A 23,593-nucleotide genomic window follows, 5' to 3' on the forward strand; every position below is an offset into this window, starting at 1 on the left:
GACCTTAAATTACCGAGGGCATTGCGAAATGTATTTTAGGTGTCAGTGACTTTGACATAATTGGATTGGTTTTCATTTGGTGTATTCTCAATCAACAATCAACAGTAACTCTCGTTTGACAACGCTGTACCTTTTATGGATCGTTCTTCATGAAACTGTTATCATTTTAATGTCAAGAGTGGCTACATGTGTATCACTTTAGGGTTTAGGTTATCTATATACCTTCCCTCCCTCCCACCCACTGCGTTTCGGAAAGTTGAATCAACTTGCCCGCCAGAGCACTGCATACCAAATATTGTGAATGATTTATAATTACTCACTCCCCCACCATGTACAAGGAAAACGTTGGTACTATCTATTATACTTCATTTTGAAGTACACAATGTGCGAGCCACAAATAATTCCATGTTTTCTCCTCCCATTTTATCAAAATCAGGACTTCCCCACCACAATTCTTCCTTCTTTGCTCCCCTTCTACTATTGATCGAAATAATTGTTCGCCCACTGAAAAAATGCGTAAGGACAGCTTTTTACAAGGTTCAGAACAATGGCGTGACTGCTTTGCATGGATACATAAAGTGATCGATGTAAACAATCCATGGCAACACATTTATAACAAAACCTTCACTGTTGGAGTTCATTACATTTTTAGCATCGACTATTTAAAGGTGATACATGTAGTATCCAAAATCAGATTCGGCTGTATAGCTATGGAGAGATAACCCTCTTCTACATTCGTATCTACAGAGGGCGCAAAATATACCAATTGATCGAAACTAATATGGACAAATGCCCCAACCAATAAATTTAACGAATAATTGATTTATTCAGTGACACTTTATAAGGGAGTCCAATGGACGCAAAAGGGTTGGATAAGATTTATTTGCTTGATTGTACGTACCTCTTATTTTATTGTTTTAATTTTTTGTTTAATACAAACAGATTTCTTTGTTACGATACTGAATTGGCAAGTTTTCAAGTAAAATATTGAAAGTCTACAAATAATTACCTGATTATTGTCTCTGCTGACACAACTTCTTTTGTTTGGGGATATGTACAGGAAAACCAAATGTCGGTCCTTGATAAAAAAAAATGAAAGCGATGGTCTGTTTCAGTCTAACTGACTTCTACTATGGTGTTTGAATTACTTAGTGAACTGTTATAAACTGCAGAAATAATCTGAAAACATTGCGAACTTGTATCGTTTGTTTGTTTGTTTGTTAGTTATATGAACAGTTCTTTCCTCGATTTCACTATTTCAAAGGTTTGCATCTGAGGACGTTTGATATATTTACATGTTTTTGTGTTGCTGTAAGTTTTGCCGTTGTCAACTTCTACATAAGAACATAGAATATGTACTCACGAATTGATTAACACAAAGTTATTAACAATATTGTGCGATACTGTCACACCAACTTGTAGTATGGAGCATACAAGTCCGAGGTCTTCCTCTAAGTCACTATATTACACAATTAGAACATTTGCAGTAGTGTTTGATAATTTTAAAATTAGACAGGTGGCTCTGCAATAAACAGCTTGTCAAACATTAAATCGAGAATTATCTAACATGCAGATGGATGTATAACTAGATATTATTGTTGGGTTCACAATACATGTACTTTGGTTTGAATACCGGAAGTGGCGTCATATGAGACCGCTTACTATGATTGGTCAACGTAAATGCAATATTGAAAGAATGAAGAGAAAATTAATTTAAAAAAATAAAATTAAAAATTAAAATTAAAATTAATAAATTAGCATTGTCATCAAATCTTTCACTTCAATTAGATTTTGTGATCTAACCAAAAGTCGTACCAAACTTAACGGACTTAACAAAGTTAACCTGTAAAACTATAAACACATATGAAAGTAAATGTCATTCTATCTCATTTTAATAATCAAATTCTAAGTTTAACAAAATTGCACAGACACTCAAATACATGTGGATTATTATGCAAGGGGCGATCGATCGCACAATATCACATATACGTCTGGCGTCAATGCGATTGCGTAACTTAATTTTCGCATTTCTATCCAAATTTCGATGGAAAACTTACTCCTTCAACGACAACAGCTTTTGTATTCACTACTGAGATATTGATGCAATTTACTTCTAACTGTGAGATATGGTGGTGCTGGGTTTCTGGTAATATTTTAGTTAATGTGTTTACAATCATGTTTTTACATTACATTGATTATAGTGGTATGACCGCGATGTCGCACAAGCTCAGCAAACAAACATCGAGGGGCGACTAAACGAACGATGTTCGTTTGTTGAGCTTGTGCGACATTGCGCAATCTTCCCTAATAAGATAGTGTTTTTACCTTACAAGTTCATCGACGTTAATCTTGATGAATTTCTCCGAAAATTGTGACGTCATGAGAACGATATATTCCATTCCTACAGTATCTATCTATAATAGGAAAAATGGAAAAACAATTTAGCACCTACTGTCAGAATTTTACATAGAATTTAAATAGAACTATATCGTACTACATTAAATGCGTGATTGTGTGTAATACAGAGATAAATAAGTTTTGAGGACTATGATGCTTGCATAAAAAAAAGTAGTTTCATTGGATTTGTTATTTAGAAAGATACAGAAGATAATCTTCCAGTGTGATAGTGCCATCGCATTACTTCGAATTCCTTGTCTTTCGTAACTGCGGAACTCGGACTCACACGTACTTTCAAGTCAACTTCTGCACTCGACAGTCCGGCACCAAAATCATCTGTTGCTCGTAGTTTCAAATTGTAGGTCCAATCAACTTTGGTTTCATGTGTGATGTATATAATTCCTGACCACGGGTGGACTTCAAATTCATTGCTTTCCCCAATAAGCTCGTACTGAATAATGCTATTGTTGCCGATGTCATCATCATGCGCCTGAAACAGGTGAAGGTACATACATGTATATTGGGTACTGTTAATTGGCTGTTCAATAGTATTGTGGATATTAGCTCGATGACTTTCTCCCAACTGCACATGTCATGTGCTACAGACATGTCTGAAGATTTGAGTAAACCCTCAGCCTGCCTTATTTACTATATACTCTCAGCATCAGGCCTAATAAGATCAATTGGAACATTTACGACTCTTATTATGCCGAGCAAACCATTACATTGCACTCAAGAACTCAGAAATAAGTACGAAATCTTATTATATGCGCCCCAGGGAGTTGATCATGAGGAAGTATATAAAGGGCCAATGTGCTGCCATTATCCGTGCCTGGGATAATAATAGTAAGCGCCTTGAGATCTCAAGATGAAATGTGCATTATAAATTCGCATTATTATTATCATTATGTCATTTCTGAGTTTACAACACTCATGAACATAGGTGATTAATGATGAAAATGACTTGTCTCCATATATACACTTGATATCATTTCTGACCACAGTTTCCAAATACTTTCCATAGTATAGTTTAAAATGCAGTAGCAAAGATATTCAGTAGAATTTGTTATACCTTGACAGTCATTAACTTCGATCCAGGTAGCGTTTCCTTATAGAACCCAATAACATAATTACTTTTCTCAAAGTAAGGTACATTGTCGTTTATGTCATCAATCTCGATAGATACATATAGTTCACTCAGGTAACGTGGTCCACAGCTTTCAATATCTGTTGATTTACACATTGTATGGGGTGGGTGAATTAATTTTGTTTGTAATTTTTTTTTATTTATATACTAGTAATATAAAAAATACACAAAGACGTCGCATACACGTAAACGCGAAACATACATACATACATACATACATATATACATACATACATACATACATACATACATACATACGTACATACATACGTACATACGTACGTACATACATACATACATACATACATACATACATACATACATACATACATACACAGACAGACAGACAGACACATACATACATACATACATACATACATACATACATACATACATACATACATACATACCTATTTCTGTGGACGAAACACTACTTTTAACGCTGTTTAAATTCATCTCATCACTCATTGACGTAGTCACAACCAATGTATAGGAAGCTATCTCTTCACGGTCAAGTACATCTTTATTACAGATTTCTCCTGTGTCCTCGTCGATTGAAAAATGATCTGAAAGATTGATTTATTCTCGGTTATGATGAACTGTTCTATATACACGTTAAATTAAACAAACTTTATGGTTATCATGGTCTGTAATTCGGAAATTTGAGAGAGAGAGAGAGAGAGAGAGAGAGAGAGAGAGAGAGAGAGAGAGAGAGAGAGAGAGAGAGAGAGAGAGAGAGAGAGAGAGATATTACTCACCGTTGTCATTACCAGCTGTTATTTGGTACTTAATTGTGCCATTGCTTGATCCGTTGTACATTGCTTGAAGTACGGTCTCACACCATGAGTTAGAAACATCTCCTTCTACAGGTCTTGTAGTCATACTGGGAATAGATAGAAAGTGGCAGTAGGTAAGATATCGTGTTCGAGACCTCATCAGACTGCTCTTCCGACTCAGAGGTTGTCGAACAAAACCGGACAACATGCTAGCGCTTTGATAACAGAAGAAGGGATCCGGAATAGCTGAATATTGCCAGTGATAAAGCATTTTTATACCCCTTTAGCTTTTTCGTTCTGATTAATAGGGTTTTGAACTTGAACTTTGAATTTTAAACTCACTTATAGCGTTGTCCTGGAACATCAAATATAGGTTCAACCCATACAGAAACTTTGATACCAGTAGTGTTACACCTACGGCCACAGCCATCATCACAAGCAATCACTGTAAACTAGATAAAGGTGAAAGGGTTATGCAAATTTCTATTGTAAAGTGTAATGTTCCCGGTTAGTATTGCGACTTCGTTTATATTCCACTGATATTTTGTTGACATTATTAACAATATCATTGAAAACAATAAACTTTAAATACGTGTGACTACCACAAGGAAGGCACACTTTACCTCACTATCAAAATTCGAGTGAGAGTTAAAACACGCTTTCACTATGTTGATTTACGAGTATGCTGGTTGTCTTACCTGGTATATTTCTGTAGTCCAGTCGTCTTGTTCTTTGACATCAAACCTCTTTGCAACTGTAATATCGCCACTAGTTTCATTAATTTTGAAATACGTCATTGCAGTTGTATCGTTGTTAGGCTGTAGACTATAGCTTACATTTCCATTACAGGTATCCTATAATATTCATAATAAATACTCTGCTGTCATATTCTCTTAAAATAAATGTAATAATTGCAGAGTGGAGAGTGGTGAATGAGCACGCATGCGCACACGCGCACACAGACTCACATAGACACAGACAGACACACACACACAGACAGACACGCACACATACATACATACATACATACATACATACAGACATACAGACAGACAGACGGACAGACAGACAGACAAATACAGACACAGCCAGATACGCACACATACACAGACACACATATACATACATACATACATACATACACACACACACACACACACACACACACACACACACACACACACACACACACACACACACACACACACTACTCAATCTGGTTTGTAATTGTACCTGTTCATCGTCGTCCATGGCAGTAACTGTCAACACAAGGTCCCCTACTTCTGCATGTATCGGAAGGTCGCCCGCATACGGTAAGTCCAGGAAGTATGGAGTATTGTCATTTGTTGCATTTGTATTCACACTTAGCATGTCAACAGATAACGATTGAATGTTGCTGTAAGAGCAATCTCCATTCAAGGCATATTCATTGCATCGTAAGCACTCGTCCTGTTGGACCGATTTCAGTCTTACCTGGAAATAATTATTCCATAGAACAAAACAGGGGGGGGGGGGAGAGAAAATTTCGGTGACATTTTATTACTAAGGGGTGGACCATTTGATATCCTTGGGGGGGGACTTGGAAGATTTCGGGGAAAAAAAGATACCAAGTGGATTTGCTTGAAAAAAAATCCGGATATGAGTGGGTGATGGAAAAAAAAGATGGACCACTGCTGCTAGAAAAAAATAATATCTTGGCAGGGAAATGATGCACAGGTTCGAGTATACTGTTCAACCTGCTCGTACCACTCCAACCAGGACACTTGTCAAATCATGACAAACAGTTTCAAACACATGTCAGGAACCAGTCAGAAACAGGGGACAGTAGTAACTATTTCATATGGACAAATATACCCCCTGAAATTTAACCCACCTTTACCCACCCCACTAAAGGAGGTTAAATATGCCTTTTCGTATAGTGTTTCGTTAGCCTGTGGTACATATATGTATTTGTTCTTGTCTCTGTTTCTTTCATAAATGGAATATTATTTCATGTAAGGGTTCAAACATAACTATACATAAAATTATACATATAATACATGTATTACCTAGCTACCACACTAGTTACAGAACATGCCATGTAAATAAGTGTTTGGCTGTTTCACAATCAGTGCTTCACTTATCTTGCACTTTGGGGCAAAGGTGAACTTGAAGGTTTTGTAATGGTAATCTTCATACTATTGGATAGTTTATAAAAGAACTTAATCTAAATTGTTCTAGTCTCTTCAGTATGAATTTGTCAGAAGGGATGATATACTTCCTATTTCAGACACTACATGTATCGACACCACAACTCAAATTCAAATTTCTATTGTACACTAGGTATGACCTTTTAAAGTGCTCTCACACATTAGTAACTTTACTATGCATGCAATATCAATGCCCCTATACCAATGTTACAGGCCTACTTTTATAACATGGAAAACTTTTTTAAAAAGGTTATATTTACTTTAGCTTTTCAATGCTTGGTAATATATATCTCAGAGGCTATGAATAACCTAAAAATTGCCTAAATAGAAACAAAAAACTACAGATTTGGCGGGGGGACCCCTTGGACTCCATCACCCCAGAGGCCACTCATTCGTTAAACCAACAATAAGATTCACCAAAATTGGTAAAAAAAAAAAAACCTTGAAAAGCTTCTAGGGGAGACTCCCTAGAACCCCCCGTAAGAGGTAGACCTGTCCAAGCCTCAAATTAAAGTTCTTCCCTCCACCTCTTACTGTCAAGATGCTATGAAACGTTATTTAAAAAATGTTTCAACCATGTGTAGTTGCTTTTTACAATTGTTAGAGCTGTCTTGTAAAGCTTGCAAATTATTGTCTGAAAGTGTCTGTTAATAGCCTGAAAATTGGCTTTAAGAGTAAAAATCCTCCAGGGCTTTTAGGGGGACACCCCTAGAACCCCCCTCCCCCATAAGAGGTAGACATGTTCCAGTTTCTAATCAAAGTTCTTTCCTCCACCTCTTAGTGTCAAGATGCTATGAAACTTTATTTAAAAAATGTTTCAACCTCACGTAGTTGCCTTTTACATGTTAGAGCTGTTTTGTAAAGTTTGTAAATTATTGTCTGAAAGTGTCTGTGAATAGCCTAAACATTGCCTTTAGAAGTAAAAATCAACCAGGGCTTCTAGGGGGAGACCCCCTAGAACCCACCCCCCTATTCACACACACACACACACACACACACACACACACACACACACACACACACACACACACACAACACACACACAAGAGAGGTAGACATATCCCAGTCTCAAAGCTCTTCCCTCTACAGCTTACTGTCAGATGCTATGAAACTTTATTCACGGGAGTCAGTGACTTTTTGTTGGCCCAATGGATAAGAACACTGACACACACCCCCCATCCCCCCAAGCTGGAGAAACTGACCGGTCTATCTGAATGTCTGAGCTCACCAATCAAGTTTCCGATTTGTATTTTCAGTGTGTCATCATACCATGGCATAAAAACTGTCAATGATGTTTATTTAATTGAAAATCATACATGTATGAAATATGTAGTTTTCTAAATAAAATATGTGTGATAGAACAGCATCTTTTTACTCTTTGTATTACCCTGTGCGAAAACCAAACAGAAAATTGTGGCAACAAAAGTAGGTGTTCAACATCGACGTAAAAAAAATCCGGATATCACAAAGAAGCAAAGAAAAGTTGCCAGCATAGGCGAAGGAGAAAATAATTCTCAGGCAAGTAGGTGGGAAAAAAATAATGACTCTCCACCAATCTTCCAAGCCCCCCCCCCCAGGGTATCGAATGGTCTACCCCTAATCTTGATATGGGAACTTATTATTACACCGTCGAAGATACAAGTTACACATTTTGGGTGGCATATAGTTGTTCTTGTAAGAAAACGTTCACTATATACAACCGCCAATAAAATATAGTTTTCATCACATGCAAGAAAGATATGTGCAAGTGTCAACAATCAGAATTTTGAGCAATGTGTCTCCGAGCATTGTGGTGATGTGAATGATGATCTGTTTTGACCTTAGCATAATGAGGTCAAAATACCAGGCGTACATACCTCGTCTACGTTGTAGTCGTTCATTGTTGGTTGAAAATCCAATACATTGTTGTTGACAGATTGACATGCTGTATTTTAGAGACAAAATTATCGTATCATGATGTTATTATGAGTGAAATATCGGTGCTTAGTAAATGTGGGCATTCATGTCATGATTTGATTTAGACTCTCTCACAGTCCTCGAAGCTTCGCATAAATAGCTAAAACTTGGGTTGTTCTGTATGTATCTACTGCATAATTGTACTCATATACTAGTATCCCAGGATCCCTAGCCCTGTACTGTGCGCCCTCATCGATCACATAGGGCTAACATTTTGTTGATGTGTTAGGCGTATTTTAATCATGCCGGTGGCAATAACTTGACCTAATGTTCGTTTTGACCCTTGTGGTATATTTCTCTTTAGTTGCAGACATAAACACCACGACGACCTTTGGGTTCCATTAAAACAGAACTATAATTAGATGACAACACTAAGTGCTCTTAAATGACTCCAACATAGATATTTCTGATGACATGACTATGTTTTGCCATTATTTCCAATTTTATGTATTTTGAGTGTTTTAAGATCGATTTTATTTCAAAATTCATTTCTAATATACGCCATTGTTGTGAATTTAGTACGTCCATATTAAAAACACCCATATTTACATGTGTTTCAATTCAATGTCTGAAAATATTTAATTTTTTAATTAATTACCTGCACTGTAAAGAAATACAAACAGTGGCACAATCAGAGCTATTGGATCGTTTGGAACCATTCCTGGATGCAAATAGAAACGATTTTTTATGAGAAAAGGTAAGACATTTTAACGAAAAAATAACATTTTTGAGAAGAAAACGAAGCAATTCTTACTGATCATGTCAAATCATTCTCAACTTAAAGATATCACCGGTGTGATGGTTTTAAGGAGACCATAACTGTGTTTTTTAAATAACTCAAAAAAACCGTTAACGAATGTTGAGAAGTGGTGCTAAACTTTCTGGCAATGGCGGAATGCTATTGTTGGATTTGTTTATTGAATAACATGAACACCTTGAAAATTTTCTTGATTTTAACGGTTGGAGTTTTCTTGAGCAAAGAAACAGCAAAAGTTTAAACAGTTTATTTCTAAGGCGCATTTCACATTAAGGTGAAAGGCAACATATTCTGGGTGAAATTATAGTTTGCTATGCAAAGAATCAGGTGATTTGTTAACGGTAGCGTATCAAACTTTTTTGACAATAATGTTTTGTTTGAATCAAGGAGGAAGAAGTAAATATATTGAATTTTATAAAGTATTCACTACTACGAGAGAAATACCGATACTTTACCTGACAACAGTTGTCTCCAAACCGAGTAACTTCCACAAATTATCTGGAGATTTCACTAACTTCCACAAATTATCCGGAAATTTCAACAAAAACTAGTCAAACAAAAATTTGGTTTTGGGATACGGGCATAAGGAAGTATACGTGTTGTCTCAAATGCAAAGTGTTATCGTGTCACGTGATCAGGAATTGTTGCAGGCTACAATACTGTGAAGCACATACTTAGCTTCGGACTTTGTGTCCTCCTTCAGGACGAAATAATGATTGAGTACTATATGATGTCTGGTGACCTAGCAAGCTTATTGTTTTATAAATCTGTTGTTGTTTTTTAAATGTATGTAAGCGTTTTAAAAAAGCTTGCTAGCCTCACCATGGCAATTAGAAGGCATTAATTTTATTCTATACAAATTTAGAACGGAAATTTAGAACTGGATAGGGGGTTCGTTTGTACTTTCGTTTGGTGATGTACGTGCTTGTTTGTATGTGTGTGTCTGTGGGGGCGTATACATATGTGTTATTTTTCGATTCAGATATTTACACTTGAAGAGAAGTAGTGATTTAAAAGAACACATTAAACAATTTTATCTACCCAGCAGTAAACTTACAAACTTCATGTAAATCATAGTAAACCAGCTGCAGGAAATCGAAAACTAATATTGTTTATTTTGCATTCCTATGACGTAACACAAGGCTAGAGAAAAACAATGGAATTTGCTTTTTTTTTTCATTTCTAAAATGGAATTGAAAAGTAAAGAAAACGCAAGCAAACTGTCTACCGAAACTCTAAAATTGACTAGTGTGTTTTCACTTACACCATTATAGAGGTCAATTCAGTTTATTATATCAGTGGCATTTTAATTTATTATATCAGTGGTATTTAATTTATCAACTTCAACTCTTGAATTATGGGCGACCCCATTATCTACATCGTTTATATTGAATGTTGACAGAACGGTAACTCGTGGTACACATAACTTGATATCGATATACGTTGCCCTTGGTAACCCACTTTTGGAACTATGTGTCCTTGATAAGTTCATAGATCGAACATTTTAGTCACGCCAAGGTTCTTTACAATACAATACAATACAATACAATACAATACAATGCAATGCAATACAATGCAATGCGATACGATACATTACAATGCAATACAATACAATGCAATGCAATGCAATACAACACAACACAACACAACACAACACAACACAATACAATACAATACAAGGCAAGGCAATTCAGCCAGGCCAAGCCAAGCCAAATCAAGACAAGACAACACAGATATGCAGTGCAGTGCAATACAGTACATAATTTGCGAAGTACAGTGCAACAATACTTCCCCAATCCTTATCGTGTACCTTATAAAGAGGAAGAAGTACTATACTACCATCGTACTTTTATGCAGTCTGGGTGTGAGGCTAAAGTTCGGATAGCGCCACCAACGACATAGCTTGATTTTGTGCGAAACTCGAGTTTTCAAAACTATCAACTCCCGAATGATATGAAAACTTCAAACCTCAGTCACCTGTTTCACTTATATCCTTCTAAATTATCAAAAAATAATCACGTTTTTTACCTTGTAGAAAGAATGTTGATGCTAAATGAGAAATTTTGTTCATTTACCTTACAAAGAAATACTCATACAGGGCTTATCCAGCTTAGCCCAAAGTGACTTGACAACACAGTTCACGGTATCTTGCTTTACTGTCATTTATACATTGTTGATATTGTGTTTTTCAGAGTTTATATGTTGTTTATTTGTTTGTTTTCGCAAACTAAGCCTGATCTCCTTTAGTTTTTGTGAATCCTTTAAAATAAACCTAATAATAGGCACGCTAAACTAGAATAAATAAATTCGGTGTCATCTATTTTTCCGGTTCCAAATAAACCCGTTTACTATGTGTGTGATATTTTGAATTAATCACACATACACACAAACACAGTTAGTTAGTTAGTTAGTTAGTTAGTTAGTTAGTTAGTTAGTTAGTTGTTAGTTAGTTAGTTAGTTAGTTTGTGTGTGTGTGTGTGTGCACGTGTGTGTGTGTGTTGTTTGTTTGTTTGTTAGTTAGTTAGTTAGTCTGTTTGTTTGTTCGTAACACGGTTCCAGGGTTCCCTATGGTACACCTACATGTAACTGCTAAATACGACCAGGACGCACCCCCCCCCCCCCCCCCACACACACACACTTGAGTAACGAATTGACAAACAAGCGTTCAAGATGGCTGCGCCCATGGTCTCTAGTAAGTACATGCAAGGCAGTCTTCATTTTCTACACATCTCAAATATTCTTTATTCATAGATGCAACGGATAGCTTTGCTCGTTAATCTTCTACCCATCATACAACCTACAATAAGGCCTACATGACGGTGTATGTCATCGTGATGTTGATTGCGATGCCTCGCTGGTCACATGCATGTACACTGCACCGTACACGTTCCCCTAGTCCTGCTTGCATACGGAGGAATTCGGGACTCGATTCTGACAATTGTCCCTCCCCCTAGAGTCAAGTCAGTAATACAGACTCGTGCACCGTCATGGAAGCAGACTAACGTTCCCCCTGCTGGTCATGAGCTCGTCACGAATACTGAGTAGAAAAGAAACCCGGGCCCAGACTTCATGCGCGACACTCTGAGTGGGAGTCACAGTCACTTGTGAACTAATATTCTATTCAAGAATGGTCATAATACAAATTACTGTCCGATGTGCACCATTTATATTGAAAAGAATATTATCATATCATATCAGTTACAGCTAAGATAGAAGGCTAAGAGAGTCAGATACCAACAAATGCGTCAGTCAAATATCCAATAGAAATATTAGTTCACAAGTGACTGTGGCGGGAGTGTATGACAGTTGTAATTTCCCAGAGGTGCATTCTTATCAAACTTTGAGTGTACATGTAGAAGATGAAATGGAATTGTTAAGACTCAAAGGTTTTAAAGTCTAGTGATATCCAATGTGACAGTGAGCTAAAAACAGGCGACTTTTCAACAGCTAGTGTCTGCAATTTTTAGCTGCAATAATTGTAGAATTTGTTTTGATTTTGAGTTTTTCTCATCTCTTTTTCTGTAATTTTAATTACACCACATGTACATCATTTAACCGCAAAACAAACGCCACAATTCATGTTGGGCAACTCAAACAGACAAGGTCACACATAAAACATGAGCGAGATGTCTACTACCCTTTCAAAATTCTGCTTTTGATTTGGACAGGATTTGGATACCTCCGAACATTTGATTTTCTTGTGTCTTAAAGGCTCCGTAATAAATATCGGAGTTAGGAAATGTAAGATTTTTTCTCAGGTAAGATGTAATTTAGCAGAAAAATCCGCCCATCTCTGTGATCCAGATCTGCTGTTCATCTCTATTTGCATTGATGTTACAGGAATTGTAACGTTTGTTTCAAGTTAAACATAGGAACAAAATACATGTGAAGTTCAAAAAACAAAAAATCAACTCAAAACTGAATCGAATATTTGCAGCTACTATTCTTTTAGCTCATACACCCTTGGAAGCAATTTTTTCCCCACTTTTGGCCTGTGATAATTTCTTTGTTTTGAAAATCCTCAATGTCCAAACTATTGTTAATTCCATAGTACAGTGTCTGTTTTGTATTCTTCAATTATGTGACGTTTAACATGTTTGATATTTTCAGGAATTTTAAGACTGGGTCATCGGAGTATATTGCAGCATTGTAAAGATATTCGCCCCTCTGTGTGTTTGCTTATTAAAGCCCAACAAACTAAAGAAAATGTGACTCCTGTGTTTATAAGGACTCAGTCTATTCTGTCATTATTTGATTGGTACTGGAAAAAGAAACCTGTGAATTTACCCTATAGTGTTGTCATGCCAGCGGATGTGTCTCCCAAAAGGACAGTTCCTGAACATATAAATAAACCATCCTATGCAGAGACAGGTAAAGCTCCACCAAAAGCCAAAGAAGTGGACATTAAAGATGAAGAAGCGATTGCAAAATTAAGGAAATCCTGTTCTCTAGCAAGGAAGATATTGGATATTGCAGGACAACATGTTAAGGTATGATACTATATGTATATGAAGATGTGGGTAATTGTATAGTTACCAGTTTGTTTTCATGTTAGGACTGTCAGTACTTCTAGAAGCATGGTATTGTGTGTGTGTGTGTGTGTGTGTGTGTGTGTGTGTGTGTGTGTGTGTGTGTGAGTACAACTATATGCATGTGTGTATGTGTGCAAGAGTGTGTGTGCTTGCTAATATACTGTAAGTGTGAGGTACACATGTGGGAGTGTTTACAGCTGTACATGTATCTATAATAAATACATACATACATATACATTTATGGTGGTGCCTTTGCCATTGTTTGAGCTGTTCATTGAGAAGTGATGAACAATATATACATATATATATACATATATATGGAATAAAGAAAAAAGCTCTAATAGCGAGTGCAAAGCCACATAAGCGAGCTCGGTGACTATTGTGTATAACTGAAAGTGGTTGTACTAAGCTGTTCCATTTTGATGGTCACTCACATGACCCATGGTGATCACTATTTTGGTCATGGTCTGTGCCATATTGGATTGGACCATATGACCCAAAAGTAAAGATTAATATATTTGTTTCCACATGATTTACATATTGTAGTGATTCTTGAGACTTGATTAGCAAAAATGAAAAAATAAACAAGATAAACTTGGCATTGAAAACAAGGAGTAAAAGTGTTTTCTTTAAAGATTCTTGCCATAGAGGGCGCCTGATCACAAATTGTGAAACATTGAGAGCTGATTTCATTGACCTATCATGTGTAGTTGCTTGACCAAGTGTATGTATTCCTGACAACATATTGTTTGTGAAAAACAGACATTTAATCTCTCAGAAGATTTCATTTTTAAATGACAAATAAATAACTATTGGACTTTTGATATCATGACAAGACTACTAACAAACATGTAGTTATGATGTACCACGGGTCAGGTTGTTGTAAAACCATAGAATTGAAATACTAACAATAGATATTGTATTTAAGAGCAGATTAGTTCATAAACAATACAAAATATGAATTATGTATTCTGTTTGGTGAGATTTCTATATCACTAGGATAATTGTTCGGAAGATATGTAAAGTAACACCGGTTGCTGGTGGACATACCAACTACTACATGTAGCTTTGTATATATACGCTGCACTAGCTTTTGGTGGAATTGTACATAATCATAATTTAACGGAATATATTTCAGAATTGAGTCAGTCTATCTTATCAATAAACTAATTATTATTACAACTATGTTTTATGGTAAATATATACATTTAATAAAGTAGTAAACGTGTTAAGTAAACTCTGTGATTGGGCAAAACTGGCCGCCATTGAAGACAGTGGTGTACATGCCAAGATTCCCTGGCACAAACGCTGTAGGTTCGTACAAACATTGTGATCTTTTGTTCCACTTGATCGGTAGTTTATTTAGTCTATGGGTGGTCATAAGCCATTAATTTGGTAATGTGGAATTTGTCCACATTCAGGGGATTAGCCTAGATACATGGTTTGTGCCAGCCAATCCCGTCATGGTATACCACCGATGCGTAGAAGCTTATCACTACCCCAGAGAGAACGCATTATATAAGCAGAAGGAATGCCTGGATCTTTCAGACTAAACCAGCACGAGCTGAAGATCTGAGTCAACCCATAACTATGCTCATACAATAGCTTATAAAGTTATATCATATTTCTTTTTTACACTATTTATAGAACCTGATATGTCAGTCTCGCTCAGTGTTAGGTGATTGACAGCAATTAGGATTGCCCGCAGAGCACTGAATCTTTCACCCTATGTTACTTATTGTTATTGTAATCTGATGTCATGTATACACCATTACATCAAGCAATCTCACAATGGATGTAATTTGTAAAATATGTGCATGCATTGCTCAACCATTGCAGTTTGTCAGTGGTTGCCATCATGTAAATTTCATCTCCATCACAAGGAGTTCCATATTGTAAATTCCAAGCACAAACTCACCCATATCAATCTCACAGTGAGTTCCATCTTGTCAATTCATCTACAAACTAACCCAAACTCACAGTGAGTTCCATCTTGTAAATTTCATCTCCAAACTCACAGTGAATTCCATCTTGTAAATTTCATCTACAAACTCACCCATATCAATCTCACAGTGAGTTCCATTGTGTAAACTTCATCTACAAACTCACCCATATCAATCTCACAATGAATCGGTTCTACCTTGTAAATTTCATCTACAGATACATCCATGTCGATCGCATGTACTGAGTTCCATCTTGTAAATCTCATCTACAAACTCACTCACTCTTACAGTGAGTTCCAACTTGTAAATCTCATCTACAAACTAACCCATATATCAATCTCACAATGAGTTCCAACTTGTAAATTCCAAACACAAGCTCACCCATATAAATTCTTCTCCACTATTGTTTTGTAATAAATTAAAACCAAATTTCCTTGAATTTGTCAGTACCCTCTGTATAAATGACTAAATAACCTGACAATGTCAGGTAAAATTATGTTATACTTTAATAGGTATCAAGTCAATGAATGAGAATATAGTGATCTGTCGTTTTGTATTTGAACTATTGTTCATTCATGCATGCATGTAAAATGAAATGAAAACATGCAAAGTGATCTAATCTGAAACATATGTAGTCCGCAAAACACGAATCTAAGATATAATCTATGGAGGGTGTTGACTGAATACTCTGAACTTCTTTCCAACAGGAAGTTGATTTAGGAAGGGAATTATTCTGTAGGAAGTCAAGTGACGTTAATACTAGTAATTTGACGTCAGGGGTTGTCCCTGTCTTCTTTTAATTATGGCAGTACCCTATGTTCTCAGATGTAGAGAGGCTTAATTTAAACAGTGGTTGACAGGTTTGCTGTACAGTAGTATATTCCATACCTCAGTTTTATGTCCATCAAACATTTTTCTGAAATTGTAAGTTTATTTTAGAGAGGTCCTGAATACCTTAAGAGTGCACCGTGGGGGCTTTATTTTGCTTTCAAGTACATTTTGTGCTATCCTTATTTTTGGAATTTGCTTTTTGCTTGAAATGTTGATAATATCCTATGAGTCAGTCATTTGATACACTTTAGTGAAACTTTAGAAGATACATGTAATAAAATAGTGGATCAAGTGCATGAAGTTTTTTATTATATTTTACATGCTAATTGTGAACGAAATGAAATATTACCAGTTATTGGTGACAATTGTATCGTCTAGTGAATATATTGATTGTGATAAAGTTTCGGTTCTATTTAATTTTTAATTATTTAAAATATGTGCACAGACTCTAATTAAGGTGTAAAGTAATTTCTCTTGAGTACTAAAATTTTAACCAATACACACTCCATACTTTTTGATAAGCTGAGAGCTTTCAAATGCAAACTGTCAGTCTTGTTCACTCATGATAGAGGGCACTGTTGACAAGTTGAGCGCTTTAGATCAGACTGCAAATAGTCCGTCTTGTTCACTCCATGATAGATTGTACTTGTTTTATGATCACGCCATAAAGTGATGTGATCACAGAGAATTTCTACTGGCTTTGTTAGTGTTAAAACATCAATTATTAAAATCATATAATAGTGTGTGTTTATTAAATCAGTTTAGTATATGCTGAAATAGCTAACATACGACATAAATTACAAGTTAAAATAAAAGTAATATAAACTGGAGGTTGTTGGGGAGCTCGTTTGGAAAGGTTTTTTTTGGAAATGTACACACTATGGAATTGATGTTCAAAATGGCATATAGGAAGACTAAGAATTCTCATAAATGAAAGACTGTCTATATTTCTTACCCAGTACCTCTAAATCAAAGCTTTGCAGAAAATCAAAGTCTACTTGTATATCTACAATAAACCATTACAATTATTATCAAGTATATATGTACCAATTTGGAAACATTTGCAGAAGATTGAACTTCTAAATTGTGTAGGTAGGTGCCGGGGGGTGGGGGGGGGGGGTTTATTGTGGTATTGTTGATGATTGATAAGTAAGTATGGTTACATATGCTTTCCAGCCAGTCTAACCCTTCCAAGGTCTGTACGTTTTCCCTCAATTGTTCAATATCTTATCATGTAATATTTGTGAATATTTCTATTTGACTACAGGTAGGAGTGACCACAGACTATCTGGATGGCATTGTACATGATGCATGTATAGAAGAAGACTGTTATCCTTCAACACTTAATTATAATGGCTTTCCTAAATCAGTGTGCACCTCAGTAAATAACATCCTAGTTCATGGTATACCAGACAGTCGACAACTTGAAAATGGTGACATCATCAGCATTGATGTAACTGTAAGTATAGAAATAGACTGAAAGAAATGCAGTTCAGAATCACGTACATATGTACGTTGTCATACATGTAGACACATACACACATACATACATAAATACATACACAGACACATACACACATACATACATAAATACATACACAGACACATACACACATACATACATAAATACATACACAGACACACACACATACATACATACATACATACATACATACATACATACACACACACCCACACCCACACACTCGTCTCTTTACAAGTCAGAAATAATGTTAACAAAAAATACCGTTATCAATTCTTGTATGTCAATTAACATTTTTGATGATTGTGGCCATGGACATCATGCGTAATCTGGACTCCTATGTCTTCTGTTTGTTAGATCTATCATGACGGCTACCATGGTGATGTCTCAAAGACATTTTTAGTCGGTGACGTAGATGAAAAAGGCAAAAGTCTAGTAGATACAGCAAGACGGTGTCGTGATGAAGCCATAAAAGTTTGCAAACCTGGGGCACTGCTAGCAGAAATAGGACTCAAAGTACAGTAAGGCTTGAATGAGTTATATACTTATCTTTACTTTTGTCATTTGTCAAAACAGGTTTGATAAATAATTATCAACCCAAAATAGATACTATTTCCTAGCATCAAAATAAGAAAAACAACTCATTACTGAAAACTAAAAACATAATGAAAATAATATTACCAAGGACAAGATTACATACCGGTAACTATACAAAATTGCAAGCATGACAATCTCTGGTGCATATTACTATTATTAGATAATAATACTAATTTGGTGATGTGCCTGCTCACTGTGCCTGTACCTTAAACTGTCACTCCCTATGGTTATTGGTTTGTTACATACACAGACACACACCCACAGTCAGTTTAGTGCATATTAGATATTAGACATGCACATTCTGTAGATATCTAAGTGAATATATTTGTGTGTGGGTGTGTGCATGTGTGGGCGCAGGGTGTACGGGTGGACATATGTGTGTGGGGGGGAGGGCAGGGGGGCTGCAGGGTGTAGAGTGGATGTATGTATAATAATATAACATACTAGTAAACATTTATGAAGTTACTTTCGCTATAGATGTTGTGGGCATAGCTCTGTACAATCATTACCCCTGACACTCCTACTATATCAGCACAACAGCCAAGTGAGTGAGTGAATGTGTGTGTGTTTATTAATGTGTCGACACAATATATTCTCACACACCAGAGCTGTTATTTCTTCCGTGACACTTTGAAATAACGAGCTCTGGTTTCTTACGATGGACAGATGGTTATTTCATAGTAATAAATATTCATGAGTAATGACTGAGGGTAGTGACAAACCATATGTTGAGGAGTGCAAGCATGTTCACCTTGTATGTGCATCTAATGCTGCTCGGCGACTACTTATACTTTGACTTATGGTTCTTTACATAAAATGTTTAATGACTAATTGCCGTCTTTTCATTTTGCTTCAGACAAGTAGCACAGGAAGCTGGATTGTTTGCTAGTCCTAGCTTTATGGGTCATGGCATTGGTACATACTTCCATGGTCCACCTGATATATTGCATTATGGTATGTTGACAGCATGATCACAAAATGATAGAAATAAGAATATAAAAAAACTCAAATGTATATAGGAAAAATCCCTTACCTGTGATTGGCCAACAACATAGATGGTGTGTAGATAGTGTGTTTCTTGCAATAGAAAGTCTCGTGTAGAAAGTTTGTGGTATCAACAGAAACATTTGTCATTAAATGCTGTACTTTATCGTCACGACATGTATATACATATAAAAGAAAGTTTGGCATTAAAGTTGTTATTTTGTCATTAAATAATTTCTTAAGGTTCATATACAGATTATATACTATAAACATAATGTCTACTTTATATTTACAGTAAAAAAGGGACTGCAGTACAAGATACATTCTAGTTTGGGGTTGTGTCTTCAAATCTTCAAATTCCACAAATATTTTTCTACTTCTGCTTAAAAAAGAAGTCACTGATATGGTGTTTGTTCATTTTGTCACAGTGAACAATTTCACAGAAGTAATGGAACCAGGGATGGTGTTTACCATTGAACCAGTGGTTATCAGTGATAAAACATACCCTATTGTTTTAGATGACAAGTGGACAATAATATCTGCAAATGATGAAAGGTAAAGCTTTGAAAGTGATTGTATTTTGGTATGGCCATTTAATTATCACATGGTTATCACATGGTTATCACATGATGATTTCATTTCATTGTACTTTGACCCAGGGAAGACTATGTACAACATGTACAATTCATACCAAACTGACATTATGCTTCATACTGCAACATGTGAAGTCAAGACATAGCAAGTATTGATAAAAATGTTTAACTTATGTTATATATCTTTGTTCAAACAATATCTAGCATAAAGGATTTTAAAATCACCCTATCCATTTGCCAGTAAGTGGTTCACAGTAATCATAATGAAATGCTCACATGGTTTCATTGCATTAATTACAAAGCTGTTTGAAATTTGAGTGCACACAATCCATTGTCCACATCAGATAACAATTGCATATTTGTTATGTATTTATTTTGTATATTTGTATCATACGTTTCTTTGAAAGTTGTCTGGTGAAATAAATTTCATTCATTCATTCATTCATTCATTCATTCATTCATTCATTCATTCATACTGATAATAGTTTCATTGCATTAATTACAGAGGTGCTCAATTCGAGCACACAGTACTGATAACAGATGATGGATTTGAAGTGTTAACCAAGGGTAAAGATGAAATCTGGTAGACCTTGTCATTTTAGCTGTAGTATCTTCATGTATGTTACCATCCACATCAATAGCCAGACAAGGCAAGGAGAGATGTGATACAATGTCATTAACTGAAAAGCAATGTGTCAGAAAATATGGTAGTTTGAACAGCTTGTGATATTACTTTGTCGAAAGATATGAGTTGTGTTCATCTCTTTTTACTGCAAAAGATTTATCAAGGTGTGAATAACTAAAATCCAAACAAACTTCTAGGTTACAGCCTGTTTCATACATGTATGTGCTTGCCATATGGAATACATGATTAGAAATGCACTTCATATTTGGCAACTACTCTCAAGGAATAAAAAGACCAAAGTGATATTTTTTCAAATTGTTTAAAATCTATCTGAATTCCCCATGTTTTATTGCTCATATTCTAAAAGTAGCAGGAACAAACTTTCATATGGCAAGGTTTGGAGAGATTACAGAACATTGATTTTCAAGGAAATTTATCCCCAAGGTACATTCTGCCATGATATTTCCATTATCTATGTTTTGCTGAATTATATTCCTTGCCCTATCTAATTATCTAATTATCTTTGTACTATTTGCCAATGATGAAATACACTTCATAACTGCATTACTGTCTAAACATGACTGTAATACGACCCATATGATTATGCATAGATACACCCAACCTAAACTCTTTCAAATTGAAATATTGCAAACTAGAAGTACTTTGTGATACTTCAGAGTTTGTCTGTCGAGTATGAGAAACTACAAGTGCAGTTAATTATGACTGAGTTAGATTTTTGGGTAATTTTTATAACAATGTACTACCTCAAGTATGTTGAAGTAAGAACATTCTTTCAAACAATTACAAGTTCTTGAAATTTGCATCACCAACTTCCCTTTCTATGTCTATTGTATGGTACTGCCCATTGCAGTTTAGTGTTCACAGGCTTGTTTGAAACATCTATGTAGAAATAATAAGAAACTGCACATTCTACATTTTAAGATAGCAAGATTGAATGAATACAACATTCTAAATGAATGAACTAACATGCCACCATACAGACATCAAAACATTGGTACCCGCATGTATGTGTTTAGTTGCAGTCATTTCAATTTCAATGGTTGATATCATTTTGACTAAATGTTGCAAGAAATTGTAATGTTGCTATTATAAAATGTTCAAAATGTTGAAATGTACTGTTTTGTAATCTTATTTGTTTTCGCGGCATATCAAACAGAACCCAAGGACACTGACTTGCAATACACTGTATAAGCCATTGTGTAGGTTGGTTTAATATGAATATTTCAAAAAAATGACTATGTTTATGAAAAATGTATGGGGTTTGGTGGGCATAATCTCACGATGTTGTCTGCTACGTGCATTTTGTTATAAGGAGTGTATTTTCAAGGAAATATGCATGACATTGTATATGAATTAGTGAGTAGAGATTTGGACCATTGACAGGATTTCGGGTTATATGTTTTCATTTAGTCAATGAACATAATGCTTGGTTTAAAAAAATACATGTAGATTTGAATAATAATTTTAAGATATAATAAATTTAGTTTTACACATGTAACAGCTGTATATTTCCCATTTCATGTGTTTCATGTGTTGTTCTGTGGAAGTGCATGGGCAGGATGTGTTAATGCATAGGCAGAACAGATGAATATGAATAGACAGGATGGATGACTGTGGCAGTATGAGTGGTAGTGTATGGACAGGATGGATGACTGTTGACAGGATGGCTTGCAGTGTATGAGGTATATGGGTCACATGTATGGCAGGCTATGGGCAGGATTACACCATATGGACAGGATGGTTGGTAGTGTATGGACAGTATGTATGGTAGGGTGTGGGCAGGACTGGTTAAGGTGTATGGATGGCAGTATATGGGTATGTATGGTAGTCTATGATATGAGCATTATAGCTTGCAGGAAGTAATGTAATATATGGACAGGTTGGATATCAGTAAATGAAAAACTGTTGACAGTGTATGGGAGGGATTGATGAAACAGGAAACCAGAGTACATGGAGAATGCCAGCGTCTTTTGCACGGTCAACTGTACTATTGGCGTGTGATCATTCAATAGTTACTAAACCATCTTTAATACATGTATCCTGACAACATCGGACATGATCTTTGACCTATAACCGTGTCTTCATATATACTAACAAAACTGGAACATCACTCTTTTTACATTTTTGTTTACTGCTCTTATTTTAGACTCGTATGTTAGGGTAAAATGTTGAATGAAAGAAACAGAATCAACCAGGAGAGAAGGAGAGCGATGTGTGGAGTTCTGTCCTGGAGTTCAGTCTTGTACTGACACTAGCATAGACTCGTACATTCACACGAGATCTCCTACAAAATATATTACCTCGATAGACAGTGAGAGTTAGGAATCACTCAAGTTACACTGATCGAAAATATCAGAACGTAAACCAAAAATGTAGAATATATACTCTGGTCGTTCTACATCACGACAACGCGTGTATACGTCACTGGTTCTGCGGTGTTCGAAACATGAGTTAAAACGTTCAAAATTATCATTACTTTCCCCGATTTGTCTTTGATATTACTGGAGCTGGTATAATTATGTTATTCTCCAATATATTTTTTTTCGTCCACTTGTGACATAAGTGTTGTCACCACTTGTCTATCGACTTGTATTGACAAAGACCCCTTAGGTCACTCGTATTTTCCTTGACCGAAAGAAGAGAAATATTGTGAAATAACATTTAATAATTCTACATAAGTCTACATATTATAATTGTTCTATTCCTTTAATTAGTGGGTGTTTTGTCATCGCGGTAGGTGGTTACTCAAACTACTATGGCTT

The 23,593-nt window shown here is 35.7% G+C and overlaps 1 protein-coding gene across 1 annotated transcript; it reads left to right on the forward strand.

The window, feature by feature from the left end:
• Nucleotides 1-11,892: 11,892 nt before the first annotated feature.
• Nucleotides 11,893-21,036, forward strand: LOC144447707 (methionine aminopeptidase 1D, mitochondrial-like). Its single transcript, XM_078137786.1, has 7 exons — nt 11,893-11,914; nt 13,333-13,712; nt 17,796-17,987; nt 18,369-18,532; nt 19,465-19,562; nt 20,021-20,147; nt 20,691-21,036. Exons 1-7 carry the CDS (start codon nt 11,893-11,895, stop codon nt 20,770-20,772), a joined length of 1,065 nt encoding a protein of 354 aa, XP_077993912.1. The 3' UTR covers nt 20,773-21,036.
• Nucleotides 21,037-23,593: the final 2,557 nt, after the last annotated feature.

This window comes from Glandiceps talaboti, chromosome 16 (genome assembly GCF_964340395.1).
Source record: "Glandiceps talaboti chromosome 16, keGlaTala1.1, whole genome shotgun sequence".
In the NCBI taxonomy this organism is placed as follows: Eukaryota; Metazoa; Hemichordata; class Enteropneusta; family Spengelidae; genus Glandiceps; species Glandiceps talaboti.

Excerpts from the sequence above, each read along its gene's own strand:
- LOC144447707 (XM_078137786.1), top strand. The coding sequence starts at position 11,893 with ATGGCTGCGCCCATGGTCTCTA. Across the intron at positions 19,563-20,020 it reads ACCTGATATATTGCATTATG|TGAACAATTTCACAGAAGTA; the intron begins GTATGTTGACAG and ends ATTTTGTCACAG. Across the intron at positions 20,148-20,690 it reads ATATCTGCAAATGATGAAAG|AGGTGCTCAATTCGAGCACA; the intron begins GTAAAGCTTTGA and ends CATTAATTACAG.